The sequence below is a fragment of the Oxyura jamaicensis genome, chromosome 5, assembly GCF_011077185.1.
Source record: "Oxyura jamaicensis isolate SHBP4307 breed ruddy duck chromosome 5, BPBGC_Ojam_1.0, whole genome shotgun sequence".
Classification (NCBI taxonomy): Eukaryota; Metazoa; Chordata; class Aves; order Anseriformes; family Anatidae; genus Oxyura; species Oxyura jamaicensis.
The window spans coordinates 39095471-39118521 of NC_048897.1; the positions used below are offsets into that span (position 1 = coordinate 39095471).

The 23051-nt window shown below is 36.9% G+C and overlaps 1 protein-coding gene across 12 annotated transcripts in view; it reads left to right on the plus strand.

Annotated features, from left to right (window-relative positions):
• UNC79 (unc-79 homolog, NALCN channel complex subunit) overlaps window positions 1-21310 on the plus strand; it is a 103804-nt gene extending 82494 nt beyond the window's left edge. For 11 of the 12 annotated variants that reach the window (XM_035327812.1, XM_035327814.1, XM_035327816.1 and 8 more), the window contains 8 exons: window positions 4021-4098; window positions 7218-7307; window positions 10318-10493; window positions 12153-12339; window positions 13958-14155; window positions 15746-15823; window positions 20196-20237; window positions 21036-21310. In XM_035327812.1, coding sequence (XP_035183703.1) covers window positions 4021-4098; window positions 7218-7307; window positions 10318-10493; window positions 12153-12339; window positions 13958-14155; window positions 15746-15823; window positions 20196-20237; window positions 21036-21236 — 1050 coding nt within the window. In that variant the 3' untranslated portion in view covers window positions 21237-21310. Of the gene's footprint in view, window positions 1-4020; window positions 4099-7217; window positions 7308-10317; window positions 10494-12152; window positions 12340-13957; window positions 14156-15745; window positions 15824-20195; window positions 20238-21035 lie in introns of those variants that run through there. The other variant, XR_004751285.1, reaches the window with a different exon arrangement.
• The last annotated feature ends 1741 nt before the right edge of the window (window positions 21311-23051 follow it).

Consider the following 23051-nt stretch of genomic DNA (forward strand, 5'->3'; position numbering starts at 1 on the left):
CAATCACCTGATAGAGTCGGTAAGGAAAACTTACATGCTGGAAGTAAAGGTAAAATTATAACTGCTTGGTCTTTCCTCCTAGCACTGTTCCCATATGCTACATTCAGTTCGGGATGCATTCATACCTTCCACAACAGCATCCAATGTGGTTGTGAATGTCTTATATATTTCAGAGGCTGATGAAGTAAGCCATATTTCCTGCTATCCGAAGCAGCCAGCTTCTGTTTTTGTTCAGTTAATGGTAAAGAAGAGGGGTTGTATTCAGACCACCTGCCATGGATGCCTACTGGAGGCATGACGACGACTTCTTCCATTGCCTGTGCAAATTGGCAACTCTCAGTAGTGTGTTGTCTAAAACATTCAACAGCCTCTTGAATTTAAATACCAAATTGAATTTAAATTACCAAAGTAACCACTTATATACTTGTTTTTACTAGCAGGTTTCTCAAACTACAACAGTGCTTAAGGTGTATTAATTAATTTAATTTTCTTTGGTGTTATTAATGGAATGGAAGGCTTTGCTTACCTCTTTACCATGCAAGGCCTCTACAATATTCATTCAAATTGTTTGAATTGTCTGTTTTGAATCCATAAAACTGTACCAGAGTTAATATAGCACCAAACGGAAATGGTTTTCATTTCCAAGACAGCCCCTTATCCACGAACATGTTAGCCTCTATACAAGATTCTGTACAGACAAAGCATACAGAATACAGAGGTTTAGTCAAAATGTTCAAAATAACAAAGGAGCTAGGAGCACTTTATTTTAATGATAGATCAGTTGTGGGCTGTCTAACAAAGGAGTTCCTAGTAATGTACATTTGACACCCACATTGATTCCAGATTATATGGTGCTATCAGGGTGATTGGTGACATCAATGCTAAGATGAGAGTAACTTTAGCCCACTTTACAAAGAATGAGAATTTTAACCAGATCATCCCAATCCTGCATAGCTATCCTGGATGATAATGGGCACAAAAAGTCTGTCTCCTTGATTTGTCCTAGCAAATGAAGGCCATCATGTACCTGCTGCTCTTCCATGGGTTTCCATAGGAACAGCTTCTTCACCCAGCATTTTGATTCCCAGTGCTGTTCTTGTGCTCATATTTCATCAGTGTACATCTTCAGGATTTTCACTGACTTTAAATTGTATTAGTCTCATTAGGACTTGTTTGTTCAGTCAGTCCCTACGGTTCACTGTATCTGACCTGTTTTGATTAGCTGACTCCTATTTTCAGCCAGACCTTCAGCTACTTTAAATAAGTGTAAATCTCATGGTTCCAGTTTATGTATTTGTGAAGATCTGGTCTGCTAATTACTGACCAGAAGGATTTAAAGTTACATATAATACATTGCTAGGGATATATATTTTTACAACTCTGATTATGAATAGAGATGTCATACAGATAAATTATTATATAGGTAATTCACTTCATTCCACAGACATTCCCACCTGAACATTATGCTCCATCTGTATCTCATCAGACAACATTAGGAAGATGCATGACAATTATTTGCCCATTCCTCATGTTTTTGCACTGTGGGAATACTTTTGTTTCCTATTTTCTTTACACATGGCTGGCATTGAATCTCTTGCCAGTAACATTTTAACACCTTAGAGTATTTGTAGTAGCAGCCAACATAAACAACAGTGAATTGGACTGGAAATGAAATAAATGCTTGTTTTGAGTCTGTTTTCCCTATCCTTTCTTGACTGCATTGTGACTTGAGGAAGGATCCTTAGACCTGGTAGTCAAATGATGAGAAAGATAAACTAAACAAGGCTTTTTCACATATAAATTAATATCTTGTTTAACCCAAACTCCTTTGTGCAAAAAATATAGAAAGCTTGCAGGAAACCAGTAGAAGTTCATTAGGCTGCAGCTGCTGTTTTTTGTTATTGTTCGTAAAAGAAAATGTCTGAAATAAATGACATTTCTCTTTGGCAATTATTATTATTATTTTTTTACTTCTATGTTAGTGCTGTATAATGTCTGTAGCAGTGCAATGAATGCACTGTTAAATGTTAAATATACTCAACCAGATTATTCAGGGAATTTTGGTGCTTTTTTTGCATCTTGTTGTAGTACAAGGGAACCCTAATCTACCTGCAAATGATTGACTGAGAAATCCTTCACACAGCAAAACAGCGTATCTATTCTCCAACAGACCCGGCATCAGGATTGCTCTTTCTGATACAGACAGCATTAGGAGAAAATCTGTCATCTATTTGCATAAGTCCATTAATGGGTCTTCTGTTTAAAGAGAAGTGGAGAGCCATGGTTACTGCTTAAACTAAGACAAAGACTGGATTGACATAGCCCATAACCCTAAGGCTTTCTTTTCCTTTCTGAGTAATGATTGCAGCTCTGGTAAGAAGAGTGCCAGGCCACCTCTCAACTGAAATATGAGTCAGATTCTTATTTTATTTTTGTTTGGCTTATTCTGGTGAAAAATAATTTCTAAGGAAAAGAAGAGTCTACTGGAGCCAGGCCTATGTCTGAGGATACCTAATTAGATTATTAATCTGAACTCAGATATGTCTTTCTGGTATTTATTCCAAAGAACCGACTCTTGGTCAAGACATAGGCTTGATACATGAGTTGTTTCAGTAGGCAGTCTAAGTTCAGAATAATTCTGTCATTGAAAGGTAAAGGTCATGGAAGTGCAAGAATAAATTCTAGGTCTGTGAAGTATATTTGATATATTTTCAAAAAGAATTCCAGTCATTGAGAACACTGCTAATGCATGCATTAGACAACTGTAAAGCATATTGTGTAGTCATATCTGTCTGTTTGTGTACCACAGTATTCATTCTCAAGAAAGAAAGTTAAGCTTATAAGTTCTTTTCTCTATTCTCTTTGTTAGAAAGTTACTTTGCACCATCATGGGCAGATATTGCTCAACTGCAAATACAGTATTAGCACAACAATTCTAGGCACAAGCACATCATCTGGGTGGTGTCAAATACATTACTGAAGCTTATAAAGATTAAATAACAGTAATGGTAGATCTAATGTATGGATGATGTGGACATCAGAGATTATGGGGCAAGAGATTTGAAACAGTTAAAAAAGGAAAGCAAGGAAAATAAAAACATAAGAAAACTAATTAAGAGGTATTCTCATACCTCTAGGTATAAGAGGTATTCTCATACCCTATAACAGAATGATACTGATCTTGTCTCAGAAACAGCATGTTTTTTTTTCTTTTATTATGCTAAAGTTAAACTACGCTATACCAGTGTGTTCATATTAAATCATTGATGAATTGGTTAAATGAATTGATGAAATCATTGTAGAACTTCATTGAAATGAAAGCATTGTAATCACAGTAAAGAACATGGCATGCTGCCTTGTTTTCCTATATCTTGTTTTAAACTGTGATGAAAGAGGAGTTGGAGGTCAGTCTCTACTCCCAAGTAGCAAGTGATAGGACAGGAGGAAATGGCCTCAAGTCGTGCCAAGGGTGGTTTAGGTTGGATATTATAACAAATTTATTCTCTGAGAGGGTAGTGTGGCATTGGAACAGGCTGCCCAGAGAAGTGGTTGAGTCACCATCCCTGGAGATTTAAAAGATGTATAGATGAGGTGCTTAGCATTATGATTTAGTGGTATACTTGGCAGTGCTAGGTTAACAGTTGAACTCAATGGTCTTAGAGGTCTTTTCCAACCTAAAAGATTCTATGATTGTATATGTCCAAGGAATGGCAAAGATAAATATTTATGCTTATAAAGGAAAACTTGATTTATTACATAATATTCTTAAAGTTGCTTCTGCACAGCATGTGCATGTTCATCAAGCATATTAAAGTCAATTTTTTTCATTAAATTTGTCTCATTTATAACAGTGAGCAAACTGAATTCTTTATCAAGGAAGAGAGTTCTAAGGGCAAATTACGATAAATATAAGCAAGAAGAGATCTGAAGTGATCATAATGAAGTCATAAATAACTTATTAGGGTTTTCAGGTTCCTCCACAAATAATTTTAAAAAATCTCATCTTTAATTTCTTCTTAGTTTGTTTGTGCAGATGCTGGAACTAAACTAGCTGAGTCAACAATCTTGCATAAACAGATGATTGCCTCTATGCCTGGAGTAAGTACTGAATCAAACATCTCTTAGTTTTGGCTTTTAAAAATATGTCATAGCTCATTATGCTTCGTTTGAATGTTCTTTTTATTTCTCCTCTGGCTAGCAAGGTATATTGCAGGCAGAAGTTGACATGCTTTTTCCTTTTTATTAATGTTGAAAAGTTTTGGACATAATACTGCTTCCCTTACTAATAATCTTAAATCACATCTGCCTTTAGCTGGAGCCTGTGCTCAAGAAGACAAAATTTGGAGAACAGACCAGCTGAATGCCTCAAAAAATGGCATCAGACTGGGAAACTACAAGCCATTGCCTCCGTTCTGACAAAAGATAATTTGCTTAAAAAATTGAGTTAATGGCATTTTTCTGCTAATATAAAGCATTCATATATATCCTACTGATGAATGTAGTTGAATTATCAATGCTCATCATTGCTTAGGTGTTGAAAACATGGCTGGTGAATGTGCAAGGAAGTAGCACAGTTGGAGGGCTTGACTCCTTCCATGACATGTCACTGAATACCCCAACAGCTGACTGAGGTATTGCCAGTGGTTGTTTTACCCTGCAGTTAATCTCCACCACAACTGCTCTTGTACTTCCCCTCCTCAAAAGAAGAGGGTGAGAAAAAAGTATGATGGAAAGAAAAAGGCTTGAGGCAGTTGAGATGAGGATAATTTAATTAAAGGGAAAAGAGACAGGAAAAAACAAGTGCCACACAGAAGCAAAGAGGAAAAAAAAAAAACAATTATTGTCTACTTTCCATCAATGAGTGATGTTTGGCCGTGCCTGGGAAGCAGTGCCTCAATATGTATAGTGGTTGTTTGGAGTCTTCATAGCGAGTGCTTCCCCTTTTGTTCCCCTTTCCCACCTTTTATTGCTGACTGTGACACTGTATGGCATGGAATATCCCTTTGGTTGGTTTAGGTCAGCCCTGGTGATGTCCCTTCCCCACTTCTTGTCCACCCCCAAACTTTTTGAGGTTTGGAGAGAGTCTGGTTCCTGCGCCAGCCCTGCTCAGCAACGGACAAAGCATTGGTGTGCTATCAGGGCTGTTTTAGCTGCAGGGGCAGAGCACGGCACTATATGGGCCACTGCAGGGAAAGCTAACTCCATCCCAGCCAGACCACGAACTGGTTCTGTACATGTATTTGACAGTTTTAGGGGTGACCTATCAGGTCTTTTCCTATATACCTTCTGAAGTGTGTTTTTGTTTGTTTGTTTATTTGTTTTGGTGTGTTTTTATTTTGTTTTGTTTTGTTTTGTTTTAAATTCATATATTTAGTAAGACATTTCTCCCAGTGGAAAGTTTTAATTTGGTTTAAATAGATAGAGGTAACATCTTTAAATAGATTTTACAAGGTATGGTAGGAAAGTGATTATTTCAGAAGAAATAATAGAGAACCTTGAATGAAACAAAAGGCTGGGGAGAAGTCTTGCACCAGAACATTTTTTTTCAGAGGTTTGAGCATAGTGTCTTTTATAATTATGTCACTTAGTAATATAGAGCCCATGTGGGGTCCTTACTCCACATAAACTGGATGGAGGATATGCTGTCACTGACCTTATTTTACTGTTTTTTGTTCTGTCAAGGGAACTCACACGCATAGCATTTGAAAAGCCAGAAGGTGTTATAGTTCAGCACCGTGTAGATGGATACTAACTTAGAAAAATGAGAAGCACTCAGATCAGTTCCTTAAAAATAGAACACTAACAGTTTTTTTCAACTTTCAGCCACTAAAACTCAATTATGGCTTAATACTTCTGTGATCAAAACTAAATTTGATTCATTTGTATACTCAGATAATTTTGTGTTCCCATGTTTCAAAGCACAGGTTATTAAGTAAAGATCAGAGAATATTTTTCCCCTATAAGCATTTTGCAATATTTCGTCCTTAGCCTATGACTCGGTACAATAGTTTTTTTTTTTGCCACCTTAAGAAGAAAGATACCTAATAATTTCATCTATGAAAGATCATAATTTCATCTAGCCTCTAAAGTTAAGCATTGCCTACACTTGGCCCCTAAAAATAAAGCATATATAGACTCGATGGTGAGGAATGTTGAACATTCATAGTTCCCCTTGAATTCAGCTAGAATTATCTTCACTGTAGATTATTAACATAGAAACATTATATGATGGCTCATGGGTCAGTCATATCACCTTCTGGAAGCTTTTCTCCAGGGTTCTCTGGTCTGTCAGAAGCCTTTATTTAATCTGACAGCTTTGATCAACTGACTGCTTTGCACATCTTGGATATGTCTTGTACTAGCTGAAGGCCAGACTGGCATTTTTCACTGATCTTGGAAAGGAACCATGAAAGTGTGTACTGTGAGAATACAAGCACCGCACTGAGTCCTTTTCTTTTCCCTTTGTGGTTGTTCTTGCTCTGGCACAGACCATTTCTCAATGCTTACAACTTTATGGTCAAATTGGATTGGATTCATCCCTTGTAACCACCCATGCATCCTGTTTTGAAAATTGTAACTGTCTTGAGTGCCATTAAAATGCCATATGACTTCATAACAGGAAGATCCCCAAAACCTTTGTTAGTGTAAAAAAAAAAAAAAAAAAGTACCAAATTCCATCAGTGTACATTTCAGTGATGTTTACACATAAAATACATGAAGCCAGTCACTTACCCTGTTTGTCCATCATAATTCATGTGATTGTGAGGGCATCTGTGCATAATTTGTTTTCTGGGATTGTATCTGATTGGTTTTACTTGCGGAAGTGCTCAGCTGGTTGAACAACTGGGTTGTTAAACTCTCATCGATTTTTTAAGACTGTGATTCTGGTCTGCTGTAAATTTCAGATGCATGACAAGGATATTATTGAAAGTTTCATCAGTTGATCTTTCACTGCTGTTACAGATAAGAGTATTTTATGATGCATGAAGAAGCTACAGTGCCCAGTCTATCTTTATGCTATGATCAGATAAGAGGGCAAATACAGTGAGAAGAAAAACATCAAAGAATGCCTATTCCTAATTAAAGTAATTCAACTGAAAAGTAAAATAAAGAACTGTAGTCAGACAAGAACTTGTGTTCTGGTGAACAAGAAGCAAAGAGAAAAACACTAAGAGATTCAAAAATTGGTGCTTAAACATAATTCTTTTATATTCTAGTGTGGAACAGCAGCAATGGAATGCATGAGGCAGTATGTTGGGGAAGTGCTGGATTTCATTGCAGATATGCATACCTTGACCAAATTAAAGGTTGGTTATGGGCATACATAATCTAAAATGTGTGTGTGTGTGTATCTGTTTGTTTTTAATATATTTTCTTTAATTAACCTGCCAATGGAAGAAACCATTGGAAGTCTTTGAGGATGACTGACTTTATATTATTATTTTTAATATTTAAGTGTTAGAGCTGTTGTAGATTAGTCACTTCTCTTTTTCTCAGAAATGAGTATGGTGTTTCCCTGAAAGGGCCTCAAATATTGCACTAATCCTGTTGAAAGTTACTGGCAACACACTGGAGTGTTTCATGCTGTGAGTTCATATGAAATTTCTGTTACAAGCAAGACAGGAAAAATGATAACCTGTAGTGGATTTTGATACTGGAGGTTTTCTTATGAAGCAATGATGTTAGAATTTTTGCCCTACTCATTTATGCTTGCTTGCTCACTCTCCCCTTGCCCCCTTGATCCCACACCATGCCCCAGAGGGTACACTTCACTGCAACATAATACTACTTACCATAAAGGAGGAAGAATCCCAGAGGAACTGAAAATGACATCTCTTGAAACTCACAGTAACCTTGTTTTTCTGGACAAAACACCTTTTTATAAGTTCTTACCCTGTTGGCCCTATGCCTTGAATCCCAATGAGCTTTAAACGAAATCCTGCAATAAAGAGAAGCAGCCTTTTGTGCTGGACTAGAAATATACTTCAAAGTACAAATGAATTAATCATTTTAAGCTCAGTTGGATTGCCTTTGCACTGTATCTTTTTAAAGCTATTCACCCATTTCTCTTCCAGTTCAGAACTGCTTTCAAAATAGATTGGCAAATAAATCATAAATGATACAGAGATACATCTCTTTTGCCACTTCCACAGAAATGGGGAATGGGAAAAATTTATTTGTAAACACTTGCAGTTATCATATCTTCTTTGTAAAAAGTTTCTGTAGAAAGATCTCTCCTACTTGCACTTTTTCTTTGTACTCCTTTTTCCCTTGAACTGTAGCCTGATTTTTAGAAATGCTCTTACAATGATTATGTTGATTTCTTATGCTTTCTTATTCTTGGTAGGACTATTTATTTATGACATTTTTGCACCCAGATATAGCTAGAACATGAACAAACACTTTACCCAGTTTGTCACATTTATGTTTTGAAATTAGACAAGAAGCTCCCCAGATTTGTACTCTGTAGCATTTAAAATGAAATCAGAACCAAACAGTCTAAATTTTGTGTTGTTTTGATTTGATTCCATGTAATATGAGTCCCTGTAATACAGGACTCTGAGAAAAAGGTGAACTTAGCAGAGTCAAAAATAACTGTAATTTTATGTATTGTGAAGAATAAGCTTTGTCTGTCGTTGCAAAATGAAAAGGCAGATCTTATTAAATAAGATGGAATTTGAGAAGGCAGATTTTTCACTTTTGGATTCTGGTAGGATCTTTAGAGAAAGTTACATGTGCTTCTGTGATAGGAAAATACTGCAAATGTTTCTAAGTTTAGAAATAATCAAAACTTTAAACAAATTTACAACATCTAGATTCACTTCATTTAAGATGATTTAATATAATTACTTGTGTTGCTGGGTTTTATTCACATAATGTGTTCTTAGGAAGTGAGACCTAAGATCTTCCAGTTGTACAATTTCTTGCTACGAGTACGTATTATCAACCGCATCTGGACTACCGCATTCACACAAAGGATGTCATATGCTTTATATGACAAGTTGCAATCAAACAGCAAAAGATTAATCTTTGTTCTCAAATTTTGAGTGATGTTTCGCAGAAGAAAAAACACAAAAATTGAGAAAAAGTTATTAAATGCTATTATATGTAAAAGAAAAACCACTCTATAGGAATTCAGCAGAGGTGGTTAAAGTTGTTTATTCATTTCTGGTGTCTTATTTTGTGCGTCTGAGAACAGTCTCTGTGAAAGAAGTTAATTATTTTCAGTCCTGTATAACAACTATTGCATTATAAGCAAAGTATAAATGTTAATTCTTAAGATAATCACATTCCAGTTTACTGTTTCTGTTCATATTAGTGTACTTTTTTTTTTTTTTTTTTTTTTTTCCCTTGGGGATAATATTTTAATTGCTAGAGCTCGTATAGGTTTTTAATTAGAAAATTCCATTATTTTTGAAGAATATATCTGCCTACATACCTCTCTATCCTTTATACCTGTCTCTTTAGCAAAATCATTAGGTATACATGCTGATACATTTCTTTTTTCTTTTGAAAGAGACTTAAAGTGATCTTTCAGAGTACAAGTTGGTGGAGTCAGATCCTTATCTTTTATAAAATATTACCGATCCACTGATTTTTATCCTGTTATAATAATTTAATTACTGATAGCCTGTTTTTTCTTGTGCAAAGTATATGTTTGTCATTTAAGTACACGCATGCACTCAGCATGTGTTAGTCCAGGGACAGAAGGTAATGCAAAGTTAGCTTCAAGTATTGAAGGATCTCAAGGATCACCAGTGCAATGTTCCTTACAGCTGTCAAAACAGGATAATTATTTTCCCAGGTAGAAATGTATGCAGGTTTCTTGGCAAAAGGTTTAGTCCTTATATTTCCATGGCTTAAAGGCATTTGTAGCAAATGAATAGAGCAACACAGTCATACCATTGGTAAATGATAGACGTCTTTTCTGTACGTGTAAATGAAATATCACACAAAGATGGCATTTCCTGCCCAGAGTGCTACCTTGTTACATGGTTGGATTCTTTGATCTTCAGTTAAACTGTCCGAATGTGCAGCCATTAGTTTGTACTTATCAGCTGCTGAGTTTGCTGGTACAAAAGGTGCTTCTTCATTTTGTATAATTCACCTTTTGTGTGGTCTTTTGAAAATATGGGCTCCATGGAAAAAGCTGCATCATAATACTGTTACTAATATAGGGACTGGATATTTTTTTAAACCTGTTTCTGAGTTTTGTATTTTTATAGACACAGGTAGAGAGAGACCTTGAGATAGAAACTGCAGGGAAGTGAAATAGAATATTAGTTTCAGGTATGAAATAAGATCTTTGCTTTGCAGAGTCACATGAAGACTTGTTCTCAGCCACTGCATGAAGACACATTTGGTGGGCATCTGAAAGTTGGTTTAGCTCAGATTGCTGCTATGGAAATCACACGAGGAAACCACAGAGACAACAAAGCTGTGATCCGATATTTGCCTTGGCTTTACCATCCTCCTTCTGCGATGCAACAAGGGTGAGGAAGCTTTTCCACAAAAAGGAATACTAAAATGAATTAGAAATCTTCATGGAATTCTGTTTATTGATGGTTTGAATAGGTAGGATGCACAGTTTGGGAGTGGTGGCCTTGGGACATTGAAACAGCTGGTCAGCAGCTCCCAGATCCTTACCAGAGGAGGTCATCAGTGCAACTTTTAAAGTACAGACCAAAGAGACAGCGGAAGTAACTCCTTTGACTTGACTGGAGTTCACTGGAAATGAACTTGATTCTTGATCTAGATACAGACAGTGAAAAGCATGCAAGTACTTGAGCAGTCCTAGACTTGTATAAAATATGGTGGGAGAAAAATGAGAAATGCTCGTAATACTGAGAACAAATGAGTGAGATTTGTAAGCGTAAAGCTATTCAGATGTCAGTAAAAATACTGACTTCACCTAGTGAAGTTAGATGAGAGAAATCCTGCTCTTCAAGACGTTTGTTATTTTTGTTTGCTGTGAGAGTATGCAGTGTCTTACGATCAAAAAGAAGAGCAAAATACTGTCCCTTGTCTTACAGTGATAGCAAATGAGATGTTTTGAGTGTAGCCCACTGGACTGTGTTTTAACAAATCAGTATTTTTGTCCCAACTTTGTTCCAGACTTCCTGCCCCAGGCTTCTGGGGAGTAGGCTGCTTGGGCTCCAGTCCTACAGATATGTCTGCATATACTTCTGTGTACATACCTAGTTTTGGAAATAAGGAATTGTTACCTCTTTGGGCTTTGGTTTCACATGTGTAAAAATTGCATTATATGTTCCAAGATCGGGAATCCCTGTAGGTACTTGAAGATGAGCATTTTATCAGAGTCTATACAAAGAAAAAAAAAATAATGGAATGCCTCTTTGGTTCTGTGAGTGCTTGACAACAACATGAAATTAGAAATGAATAACAGTAGTGAGTGGCCTCCTAGGTAGTGGTTTCTTGATCTAAAATCAATTGATTTTCCTAAGCCTATGAATTCAAATGAGTATGTAGTTTGAATTCTTTAACAGCAAGGGGATAGACAAGATGATACTAAAAAAGTACTATTCCTTTTCAGATTGATTAAGCACAATTGCTTTACAGTTGAAGATAGCACTAGATGAATAAGTAATAAGTGTCACAAAAAAGCATAGTCTGTCCCTGCCCTTAAAAGCATGCAGTCCAAATGTCCAAGGAGAGGCTAAGGAGAAGAGAAATTAACTCCACTTTACCTGTGGAGAAGTGCAACACAGCAAAAGTAAGGTAGGGCGCCTGTCTTGGAGCTAGCCCTGGAATGAAGAATTTCCTGGCATAGCCTTGTCAGCCATACACTGTCTAGGGGACCTGGAAGGAGCACTTTCACTTGGGCAGCTCTTCTGATTTGATGATTTCTGTGTAAAAAATCACTGTGTATGGAACCAGTGAGACTGTGCATGTTCTAGTCTTTTAGAGAAACCATTTCTTAGGCCCAGCCCACCAAGTGTGTTCTGTTGGACTTGTTAAAGGTTGTCAAGTCCATTAAGTTCTTTGTGATTCTAGTCTTCTTGTAAGTTCTGCCAATGATTTGTGCCTCCAGCACAGTTAAGACTGCATCTGCAAAGTGTTTAAAGAGGCTCTTTGTTTGGGGGAAAAATAGAAAACTTTGCAGCATTATAAAATCCGCTCTTTCTTGACAGGCCCAAAGAGTTCATAGAATGTGTTTCACATATTCGTTTGCTGTCCTGGCTACTCCTGGGGTCTCTGACACACAATGTTGTCTGTCCAAATTCTCCATCATCTTGCATGCCTATTCCACTGGATGCAGGTTCACAAATTGCTGACCACCTTATTGTTATTCTGATTGGGTTTCCAGAGCAATCGAAGGTAAGGGATTCTGTGTTTTAAGAGGAGATGTGGTATATACTGGCCTTACTATTGAAAATACTTATCACTAACTTGTATTTTTATTGTGATGTGAAATTTTAAACTTTTCTAAATATCATCAAAACTAAATCATGTAAACTCATGTCCTGTTTAAAATGGCTTTTATTTCCAGCACAGTATCCCATGGACTGCTTTTCTGAAGTAATCCACTAATACAGTTTTGAGTTTTAGAACTGTTTGCCTTATTTTATAAGAAAAGATCCCACTGGATTAAAGCGGACAACTTGGGAGTATTTATTTCTTCATAGGAAAAAAAGAGGGAAAAAAATCAAGGGAACAAAAGAATCTATCATTTTTCTGGCATAGCTACCTCTTCACGCGTAGAAAACTGGTGATCAAATCACTACAAGTAAGTTTGAGATTTAACTTTTTCAAAATATCTCAGCACAGGAATAAGGAAGGAAAAACTGAATTCCAGACCGAACCTTTAGCAATGACCATCTCTGTAGCAAATCTCTAGAGAATTGCTTATTCTTTTATACATGTATAGTAGTACTGGATAAGCTATAAATGCTGTGAGTCAATTACAAACTGTGATGGTTCAAGCACAACTTTTTTTTCTTTTTTTTCTGAAGGTGCTCTTGACAAGAAATATTATTGCAAATTGTAAGCAATTTGCAACAGTAGCTTAACACAGATATAGCAGTACTCTGACACCAACCAGGATTTTATTAACTAAAGAAGCAGAATGATCACACATTTGTCTGATACTGAAAATCCTCCCTTTCTTTCCCCTCACCCAACCAAGGCACTGGTGCTTCCATTCATGTCTTCTGGCTTTTTTTTTTTTTTTTTCTCTTTCAAATACCTCTTTCCAGTTACCAAGCAACCATTGCAATGTTTGGTGCAGTCATACTGCCACAGAGCATGAATCACTGTTGCAGTGTTAGACTGAGGAAAACATCTCTGACCAGCAACATCTTTCTTATAATGGAGTAGGTAATGTCCAGCACTTTTGGAGGCTCAGACATTACAAAATGTGACACTTACTAGCCAAGTCATGCTTGAGTATGCGGGATGAATTCTCCGTTAGCTTTACATGGACTGAGAGCAGTTGTATCCCAGCAAGATAGAAATGGATGACAGGTGTAAGATGATGTACTTTGTGTGATATCTTTCCTTGTAGGTGATCAGACTTACTGATGTACCCCAGCAGCATCTTTGAAATGGAGACATACATGTCCCAGCTTCCAGGCCTCCTATAGACGGTGGTGGGAGTTTTCCATCAAGAAAGTTTCAGAACAAGCTCTGAGTCGCTGTTCTGCAAAACTAACCTTTTCTTTAAAGGGACTGACCTTAATGTCATATATTAAGATTGCATGGGATTGTGTTTTTAAATGTAATTTTTAGTTTCTAGATACAAAAACAGTTTTTAAACATGGAGAAGATGTTATCAAACATCCTTGGTTAGTTCCTAATCAGAGGAAAATATTCTGGAATGAGGGGCAGGACTGCACAGTGCATTGCATGACCGAGGAGTACTTCGATGAAAGCTTCTGCACTATACCCAAATACACTTATTTCAATAAACATTGTCCTCTCTTTTCTATTTCTACAGACATCTGTTCTGCACATGTGTTCCCTCTTCCATGCATTTATATTTGCTCAGCTCTGGACAGTGTATTGTGAACAAACGGCAGTAGCTCCGACAGTCCAGAATCAGAACGAATTTAGCTTTACAGCAATCCTTACAGCCCTGGAGTTCTGGAGCCGAGTGACACCTAGCATCCTACAGCTAATGGCACATAACAAAGTGGTGAGTCAGATGCTGTGCACAGATTCAGTACAGATTACACTCAGAGGGCTTGGCTTTGCTTCCACATTTCAGTGGAATACATCAGACGCTGAATAACTTTCTAAAGCAACTTGGGTGCTTTTGAGAAACTAAAGCGAAAGCGAATTTGTGGTGGTCTAACCTTGCAGTGGACCTGAGACAGGATCTATATACATAGCCAGGATCTGCCAGAAATGGGGTCATGGCATTCAAGAGCTAGAGTCACTGCTTGTTGTGTTAAGGGCTCCCTGCTTCAAGTCTCATCTTATTTCTCTTCTTCAAGTCTCATTTTATTTATATTCCTACTTTTCACATTGGCCCTATTGTTTCATCTTACTCTGATTTACAAGAGCAACTGTTTTAGGATAATTCTGTGAATAACCATTTCAATATTTTTACTACACAATGGTGAAAAACAAACATTGCTGACATTTGACTACTCATAACCCATTGGTTCCTCAACAGAAATAAGCCACATAGATATCTCTGGAAACATTTTTGAGCAGTGAATGACTTGAAGAGGGCACCCCTAGAGATAAAGTTTGAAAGAGAAATGTTCACCCTTTCCTTGTGGCTTGCCTATATTAGGCAAGGACCACCTAAAGTTGTATTTAAATGATTTTTTCACCTCTGAATGGGAGCTGTGCATAGTGCTACTAACTAGACAGTTGTTTAGTCAGACGCAAAAGGAAATGTCAACCCTTAGGACAAGAATATGACCTGGAAGTCCCAAGTTACAACCCTTATTCTGGGAAAGTGTCTCATTAAGTGTCTGTAGTGCAAGTTATTAAACTATCTGCCTCAGTACTTGATCTCTGAAATGTGATAATAATAGTTGCCCATCTCACACGGGTGTTATGAAGTTAATTAGTTAGTGTTTGTAAAGCACTTTGAAGATTAAAAAAAAAAAACACGACATAAAAGCTAAGGTTATTATTATCGAGGGGAGTGTACACGCAGTTCATGCAGGCACTGTAAGTACTTACTGTTGGCTGAAGATATTTGTCTTGTACCTATGAATTTAAATAATATAAAATATAAAATGCTGTCTACCTCCAAATAAATGATATTTGCAGCTGTCATAATTCATGGTACAAATGGAAGAATTATGGACTAGCTGCCAGTTCAGAACAATAAATTTTCTTTGATAGGAGAGGGGGAAAAAGATACTTTTTTTGTGGCTCTGTTAATTTTCAACAGATTCAGTAAATAAAAATATCAATTTCTGACACTTTTGATTGATGAGAACTACAAAGGCATGTAAAAGGATTTATGATGTCTGACAGGAAGAAAGCTGAAGGCAACTTGTTATGATGTGTGATAGGAATTAAAATGCATTAAATACTTGGAAATATTTACCAGGTGCTCCGGTATCAGGGGAAGTCTAAATAAAGAAAAATATGCCTTGTATATACATGTAATACTTAATCTTATGTGTAGATGATAATTACACATCTAGTGATTCATTATAACTGCCAACCAAATACAACAAGATTCTTTTTAGGGATTGTTGTCTTAGTGTACAACACTGGACATTAATTTGGTTCTGTGCTTTATTTTATTTTTTTCAAGATGGTGGAAATGGTGTGTCTACATGTGATTAGTTTAATGGAGGCTTTACAGGAATGCAACTCCACTATCTTTGTAAAGGTAGGCATACCACGTCATGAATATTTAATTAAGGGTGTTGTCTGTTTATTGTGATTTCTAGAGATACTGTCCCTTGCTTTCCTGCAACTCAAAAAAAACAACAACTGAGGTTGAATTTTTAGTGCAGAAATAAAATCTAGTAGAGCAAAACAAAAAATAAAATCTCTAGTAAGACCAGAACATAATCTAAAATCCAAATTCACCTGATTTTTGGGAATGAACTTCTGATCCTCTTTCCATTGTTGCAATGGTCTTATTCCTCTAAGGGACCCAACTGGTGTCACTGACCTTATAAGAACTTCTAGGAGGTACTGTCTGAATTTTTAGCCATTCTGCAACATTAAACCATCACAGATTCTTTGGAGATCCACCTCATTGTACAGATCCTTACATTCTTTTAGGCTGATAACAAAGCCTCATATCATAGTGGCTTTATTCTTATATGCCTACGTGGCTTTCTTGGTCAAATACTACTTGATAGTGAATCTTCTTCCCCTAGGATGTGTAACAAGCTACTCTTTGAGTAAAAGAAATCAAATAATGCATGCTTCATTCATGAAAAAACTCCTTTTGAAATCAATAGTCTTCTGTGCATTTTTTATACTACCCAGATAGGAACAGAATAGATGTTCAAAGGATTGGAGTAGATGCACAAGCATGAATCAATTTCACTAGCCTTTTTGCATGTTTTCCCATCATGTTATTCTGAAGTTCTTTTTCCCAGAAAATTGTAACAAACCAAGTAGTTAAATGCAACTGATTTTTTTCTGAACTGAAATTCATCTAGCTGAAATACGTTGGCTTATGTAGTTCTTCTGTTGCCATAAAGGAAACTTTTCACTGTTATTTTACTCTAGTCTTTTATGGTCAAGGAGGAATAGAAAATACAGTAGCTAAAATTAAAGGTGTTAATGTTAACTGGCCTGAAAGTATTCACATTCATTGTGAAAACATACATTTATTGTCAGCAGTGACTCAATTCACTACAGAAATTGTCAGTGTAGGACATCAGACATCAGACTGAGTGTGGCTCTCCCTAGAGGAGCTGTGGGCAGTCCCAAACATCCAGAATTTGACAAGGATATGTCTTTAAAGAAGATGGAAGAATGGCTTTAAAGCTGTAAAAAAAGAGGCCTTTAGGGCTAAATTCCTATCACCACTTCCAGAGATTTGTATTTCAGATTATATCAGTGATCTGATTTCAGTATCAATAATATGCTAAATCAGGTTAAATCAGGTTTTGTTACTACAAAATCAAGCTTGTAAACCCATGAAATTCAGTTAAGGTGCTAAGCTTTGTTTCATGTTCAGTAGATTGGAGGTGAAGGAGAAGAATCTGGACAACCAAATTACTTAGCCCTAAGAAGCAATCCCATGGGAACATCCCCATTACTTAGCCCTAAGAAGCAATCCCATGGGAACATCTGCAGGCATAATAGTATTAGAGGATTCGTAGTCCCAGGTTACTATTTTTTTTTTCTAAAACTAATTAATTGTGTAAGTATTTATCCTAGTTTTCCCCTACATTCTTTCAGCAAAAGTAATAATTCCCAATGACATCACCTTGGAAATGGGCACAATAGCATTGTTAAATCCTGATGATTTATCATTCACATAATAATTACTGCAATGTCTTTTATTCCACCTGAAGAATCCAGGTGCTGCAAAAACTTCTCTTGTTAATGAAGTCATTGTGTAAAAACGCATGATCCAACACACACATTTCTAATGCACCGCAATGAGAAGATATCACATGATGCCAGGCTGTTCAGGGGATAGCTGTTCTAAGTGGCCGTTTTCTGAAAATTTGTCCTAAAACAAGAGAGAAAGAGAAGATGTGAACAATTCAGCCCTCCTTCACTGAAAGAAGAGCTTTCTTTCTTTGTGCTGGATATATGCAGTCCTTCGTCTCCTCCTTGTTTTGATGCTGTGAGGATTCCTCCTCCTGGTACTGTGTTGGCTATTAACCTCGTCCTGAGCTTACTGAGACATGTCTTTAATTGCTATCTATGGTCTTTGAGCCATTTCCTGTTTTCTTAGAGGATGATTTTTGGATCTGACTTATAGGCGATCTTGACTGATCTGGCGAGGAAAATGAAGTCTCTTTCATGTGAATACATTTCAACCATTATGTGTTTATTTTCCTTTCTAAGTTGGAGTGAGATAGTGCACACACACGCGTGTCTGTGTATGTATGGACTTACACAGATGTATACATACCCATGTATATATTTAATCAATTAATTTTTTCTCTGAGGAAGGCACTCCACTTTAGGAGGACTGAAGTGATAGTGTTCAGCTTTGCTCCTGGTTTCCTAGGTCAAAGAAAGTGGGGAAAACAGCTATCGTAGGACAGCCACTGATGCAGATTAGCCTAGAGAAGAGAAGAGAGCAGTTCAGCAAACCACAGCATCATTTCCAGAGACCCAGGGGTTATAGGCAACTCACCAGTGGCTGCAAAGTAGATTTCTAGAGACCTGGGCAGGCAGCAGAACTGGGGAACCAAAAAAGTACAGCAATCAGTCTGTTCTCCAGACAGGTTTCTATCAAAACTTGCACTGGCATCAACATGATCCTGTTGAAAATACCAGTTCCAAAAAATTGGCAGTGTCTGACAGCAGTGTGTTCTCCCAGATGTTTTTTTCTAACTAGCTTTATGTATTATTCCTTTGTGTGAAAAAGGCTGGCTGTAGATTAGGTCATAAAACTGAAGCACTTCAATAAAAATTTCTTCTGTCTTATTTATCTAACTGGCAACTGTAGGTTTGCTTTCTTGTTCCTGAAGTGGGATGTTTAGTTTCCCTAAGTGTGTCTGGATCCTGAAAGACAGAAGTAGTGCGGGATGACAGTAGTCGTACCTGACCTTAGACTTCTACAGCATAAATATCAATGTGAGCTAGTTCCTTAGAAAACCCTTTTTAGTCAATAGATGTAAACATTTATTTTTAGGTCATGATTCATCTTTAACTGCTTTAGATATCTGTCTTGTTCCAAAGTAGGTGTGAGAAGTGTGTATTTCTCCGAGCTGACTGTAAAAGACGTCCAGACAATTGGTTCAGAGGCAAAGGGGTACCTTGACCCTGAGGAATTCCCTTCCCTGGGTTTTCTGCCTAGCTTCCTTCATGCTTGCCATGTTTCTGACACCAGTCCTGTCCCCACTGGCTAGCTCCATTAATGCTGGATGAAAGTTTAAGTGACGTTTCTGATCACAGGAGGGTATGGAACATGGCTTCTCACTAAATGTACCTATTCCCACCTCTGCAAAAACCACGTCTTGACCTGGGTGCTCTGGACCTTATTAAGCACTTCATTTGGTGTGAGAGTCCACAGAATGATACACGGAACTCACACATCTACTGCATCTGGCTGCGTTCCAGCTGTTTTGGCATTCATCTTTCTGTTAATGCTGAGGTTTGAATATGGTTCTTCATTTGGTAGGCTAAGTAATCAGTCCTGACAGAGCTGCATATGATTCTCTAGCAAAACAGCAGTGAAATTGAAACAATTATCATTCCTTGCACAAGGGAAACAGCACTTTATCTAATGTTGTCAATAGTGATTAGGTTTAACTTGCAGCTCCTGGTAGCTTAATTGGTAAATTGCAAATTTTTATGCCATTTGGAGGAACATTTTAGAACAATAACCTCAGTGGTTAAATTAATATTGGATAACGTGAATACTTTTGCTAGAAATGTCTGTCTGTCTTCCAGAAGCTTGTCATGTTATGCATACTCAGAAATAAAAGTTCTCTGAAGGGCAGGAGACTGAAATAAATATCAGCCATGGGTGACAGATTGCCAGACCCCCTTGCCTTGTCATTTTGGATATTTAGGAGAGATTGTCTGTGCTTCCAGGACTACAGGTCACATTTTGCAATGAAGCAGTGACACTGACTAGTGGTTTATAAAATGCTGATTGCCATTTAAATATCTGTCTTATTAATGGAACTTCTGCTCTGTGTTTTTTCAGTTCCTCATGTTCACTTCACAATGCAGAACATATACTGTATTCATTCCAATATCGCTCACTTACGCATACAAAAACACCCTCACAGGAAAATAAGAAGTGATTTCCTTTAACACCTTTTTTATTACTTTGTACTCTCATCATTGTCTAAGGTGATCATTAAATGGGCTGTCAGTAATTGCTACTGGTGATTCATCAAGCTGCAAACAAAGGAAGCTGGCTTCTTTACCTCAGAGACATCTGCCCCAAAACATACGTCATTGGTAAAGAACCACATTTGAAGATTTATGTCTCAGTCTGTGTCCTTTCTGACAGTTAAATGGGATAGACAGACCCTTCTGTCTCACAGTAACTGGAGCTCGTTTGCAGTCACTTGTATAATAACAGAACTTATCTCTTCTTACAGCTAATACCCATGTGGTTGCCAATGATACAGTCAAATCTAAAGGTAAGTTGTTTCTAATAACTTGTCCTTTTATTCTCAGTGTTACAAATTTCTGTAAATTCTGGAAATAAGGTCAGTAGACTTGGTTTCCAAACTCTCTGAAAATAGATCATTGTAGCACATCCAGATGCACTGGATGGCTCAGCACTGAAGGTCTGGGGTGTGAGCATACACAGCGCGTCAGCTACGGTACTTGCACTGTACTCAGTGCTGTTCTCTCTTTCTTTTGGAATGCTTTCCAATAATGAGGTTTTGCGGCCCAGCCTTTCCACACTGTTCACTGAGATAGTTGTTGCCAAGCTGTGTTTTTTGTGTTTGAGACTTCCGTCACAAATAATGATTGGGAGTCTTGACTCAGAAGATGGATTTTTGTTACATATAAAAGTGAATATATTTTAATGCATACATATACATATGTGTGTGTGTATTTCTATATGTATATGTACATATATATACGTGCCAGATATTGTGGGACTACTTGGGTAAGACTGTGCCTGCTGTCCCTATTTGTAAGGAAGAATGAGGTGGACCAGTGTGGCTTGCCACTCAAGAATTTTATTAATGGGAATAAAGGTGCTGGATGTGGCCTAAGTATGTAGTTGGTTTTGATAAACATGGTGATTTTGTGTGAATATTTGTCCTTCATGACAATGCTGCAGTGCAGGCTGTGGAAGAAAGAAAGGTGACATTGGGGCAGTGGAGGAACTTTCCCTGACCAACAACCACCACTTGATGACAATAAGTATATTTACTACATTAGAGTATATTAGAAAAACTAAATGTTTTGCATTATTTCAACAGCATTTATCTGCTGGACTCCAGCTACGCCTCCAAGCCATCCAGAGCAATGTCAACCATCACAGCCTAAGAATGTTACAGGGGTCAGGACAAATGAACAATAGCTCGTCTGTGCTCCGCAAATGGCTGCAGTGTACCCAATTTAAAATGGCTCAAGTGGAAATTCAGTCATCGGAAGCTGCATCTCAATTTTATCCTTTATGATTAATGTCAATTGTTCCAAACGTTCATTTTTAGTCTAGCAATAACAGGGTGATAGCTGTAGAAAACTTGTTTTTTTTTTTTTTTTTTTTTTTAAAAAAAAAAAAAAAGGAGTATACAGAGTATATACTGTATCTATACTTTTTAGCCCAGAACAGATTGTGGAAAGGTTTATGTGAAGCTGTGAAGCTAAGAGCCTGACCCTGCCAGTCCCTAATTACACTTACTCATTTGTGCTCAAATGAGCAGGATCAACAGGTATTCGAGTCTGCAGTCATGAACATATTTGCAAGATTAGACTCAAGTCTATCACATTGTACATATCTCTCTGGTCACTGAAATATCTCGTTAATAAATGTTTCTTTACATTATTTTTGAAGCTAAAACAAAAATCACTTTTCTTTAACTTCTATTTTTTTTAAAACTAGAGTTGTAGCTATTCACAAACATATGGAAGTGCTATGTTGCTATTTTTTGATGATAAAAGAAAATGGGGTTTTTAGGAACCTTTATAGTTTTTGGGGGGAGGTTTTTTTTTTTTTTTAGAGTCACAGCTGGCGATGCAATAAAACCTGTCACTACAAAACAGTGGTGTTCTAATGAGGCTTTTTGTCATCTTCTGGGAAAACAGCAGCTTGTAAGGAGAGTTATTATAAAGTGCACTTAGAAATTAGGTTGTTAAACTGTGCCAATTCATTTGTCTTATTTTTTTTTTCAATACTGTTTTCCAAAACTGCCAAATCTAATTTAGTATTTTTTGAAATACTGCTTTTACTTCATTGATTCTGTGCTGCTTTTTGTAGGTTTCATAGAAGCCTCTTTGATTTTTGTGAATACTGTATTGCATTCTTCTGTAATACTTGTATACAATGCAATTAAAAATGGATAACCCAGACCTATTTTTATTGATGTCTACAGAAATTGTATTACAAGACTTCAAGAGGAGTGTGATTAGAACTGAACGTTTGCATAATATTAACAAATTACAGCATTTGCATACTACTGTATTGAACGTGATTTTAATAACAAATGCGTTTTGATATCTTTAAGGGACTCAGCCAAAGCCTGCTGAAATCTAAGGAGATTCAATAATTCAGTGATTTTTGCCCCAAATCTTAAGAACACTGTAATTTACCACCTCTTGTAATTTAAATCTGTGCAATCACAGTTTTATTTTCCATACTTATCACTGTAATGCACTGATTAGAATAAACACAACATAAACATGTTTGTTAATTAGAAAGCTATTATAAAGTCTTTATTACCACTCTAAGAATCAACATATTTCCTCCCTGCTTGCATGGAAGTAGAAGGGCACACCTGTAAAGAAGTGCTTGAGTATGTTTCAGTTGTTGCAGAGGGTCAATCTTTCCTCAGTATTATTACCAATGAAAAAAGAGGAAATGTTTGGAGATATTCCATTAAACTATTACTATGCTGAAAACAAAAGAAAAAAAAAAAAAAAGCCTACCACCATGAAAGATAGTAAAGCATGCCCTAGCTTGCTTAAGAGATCTCTTCTAGTGTTTTCAATGGAGAGGCATTGATCTGGCTTTCCTTCCTTCCTAGATTCATACATTAATGGAGCTTAAGCTCAGAATAGGCCATTCATTAAAAAACAAAAACCAAATCAAAACAACAACAATGAAAAATTAGCAGATTCATCATGAGCTATTTAATTGCAGATAGTTTTGCTTGAACTGAGGTAAGTGAGTTGCACCTGACTAAGGCAGAATTTTTGAGCTTCTGGAAAGCATTTCTGTCTTGATTTGAAATATTAAGAGATCCATCAGAAGATAATTTCTTAGTGTTTCAGGC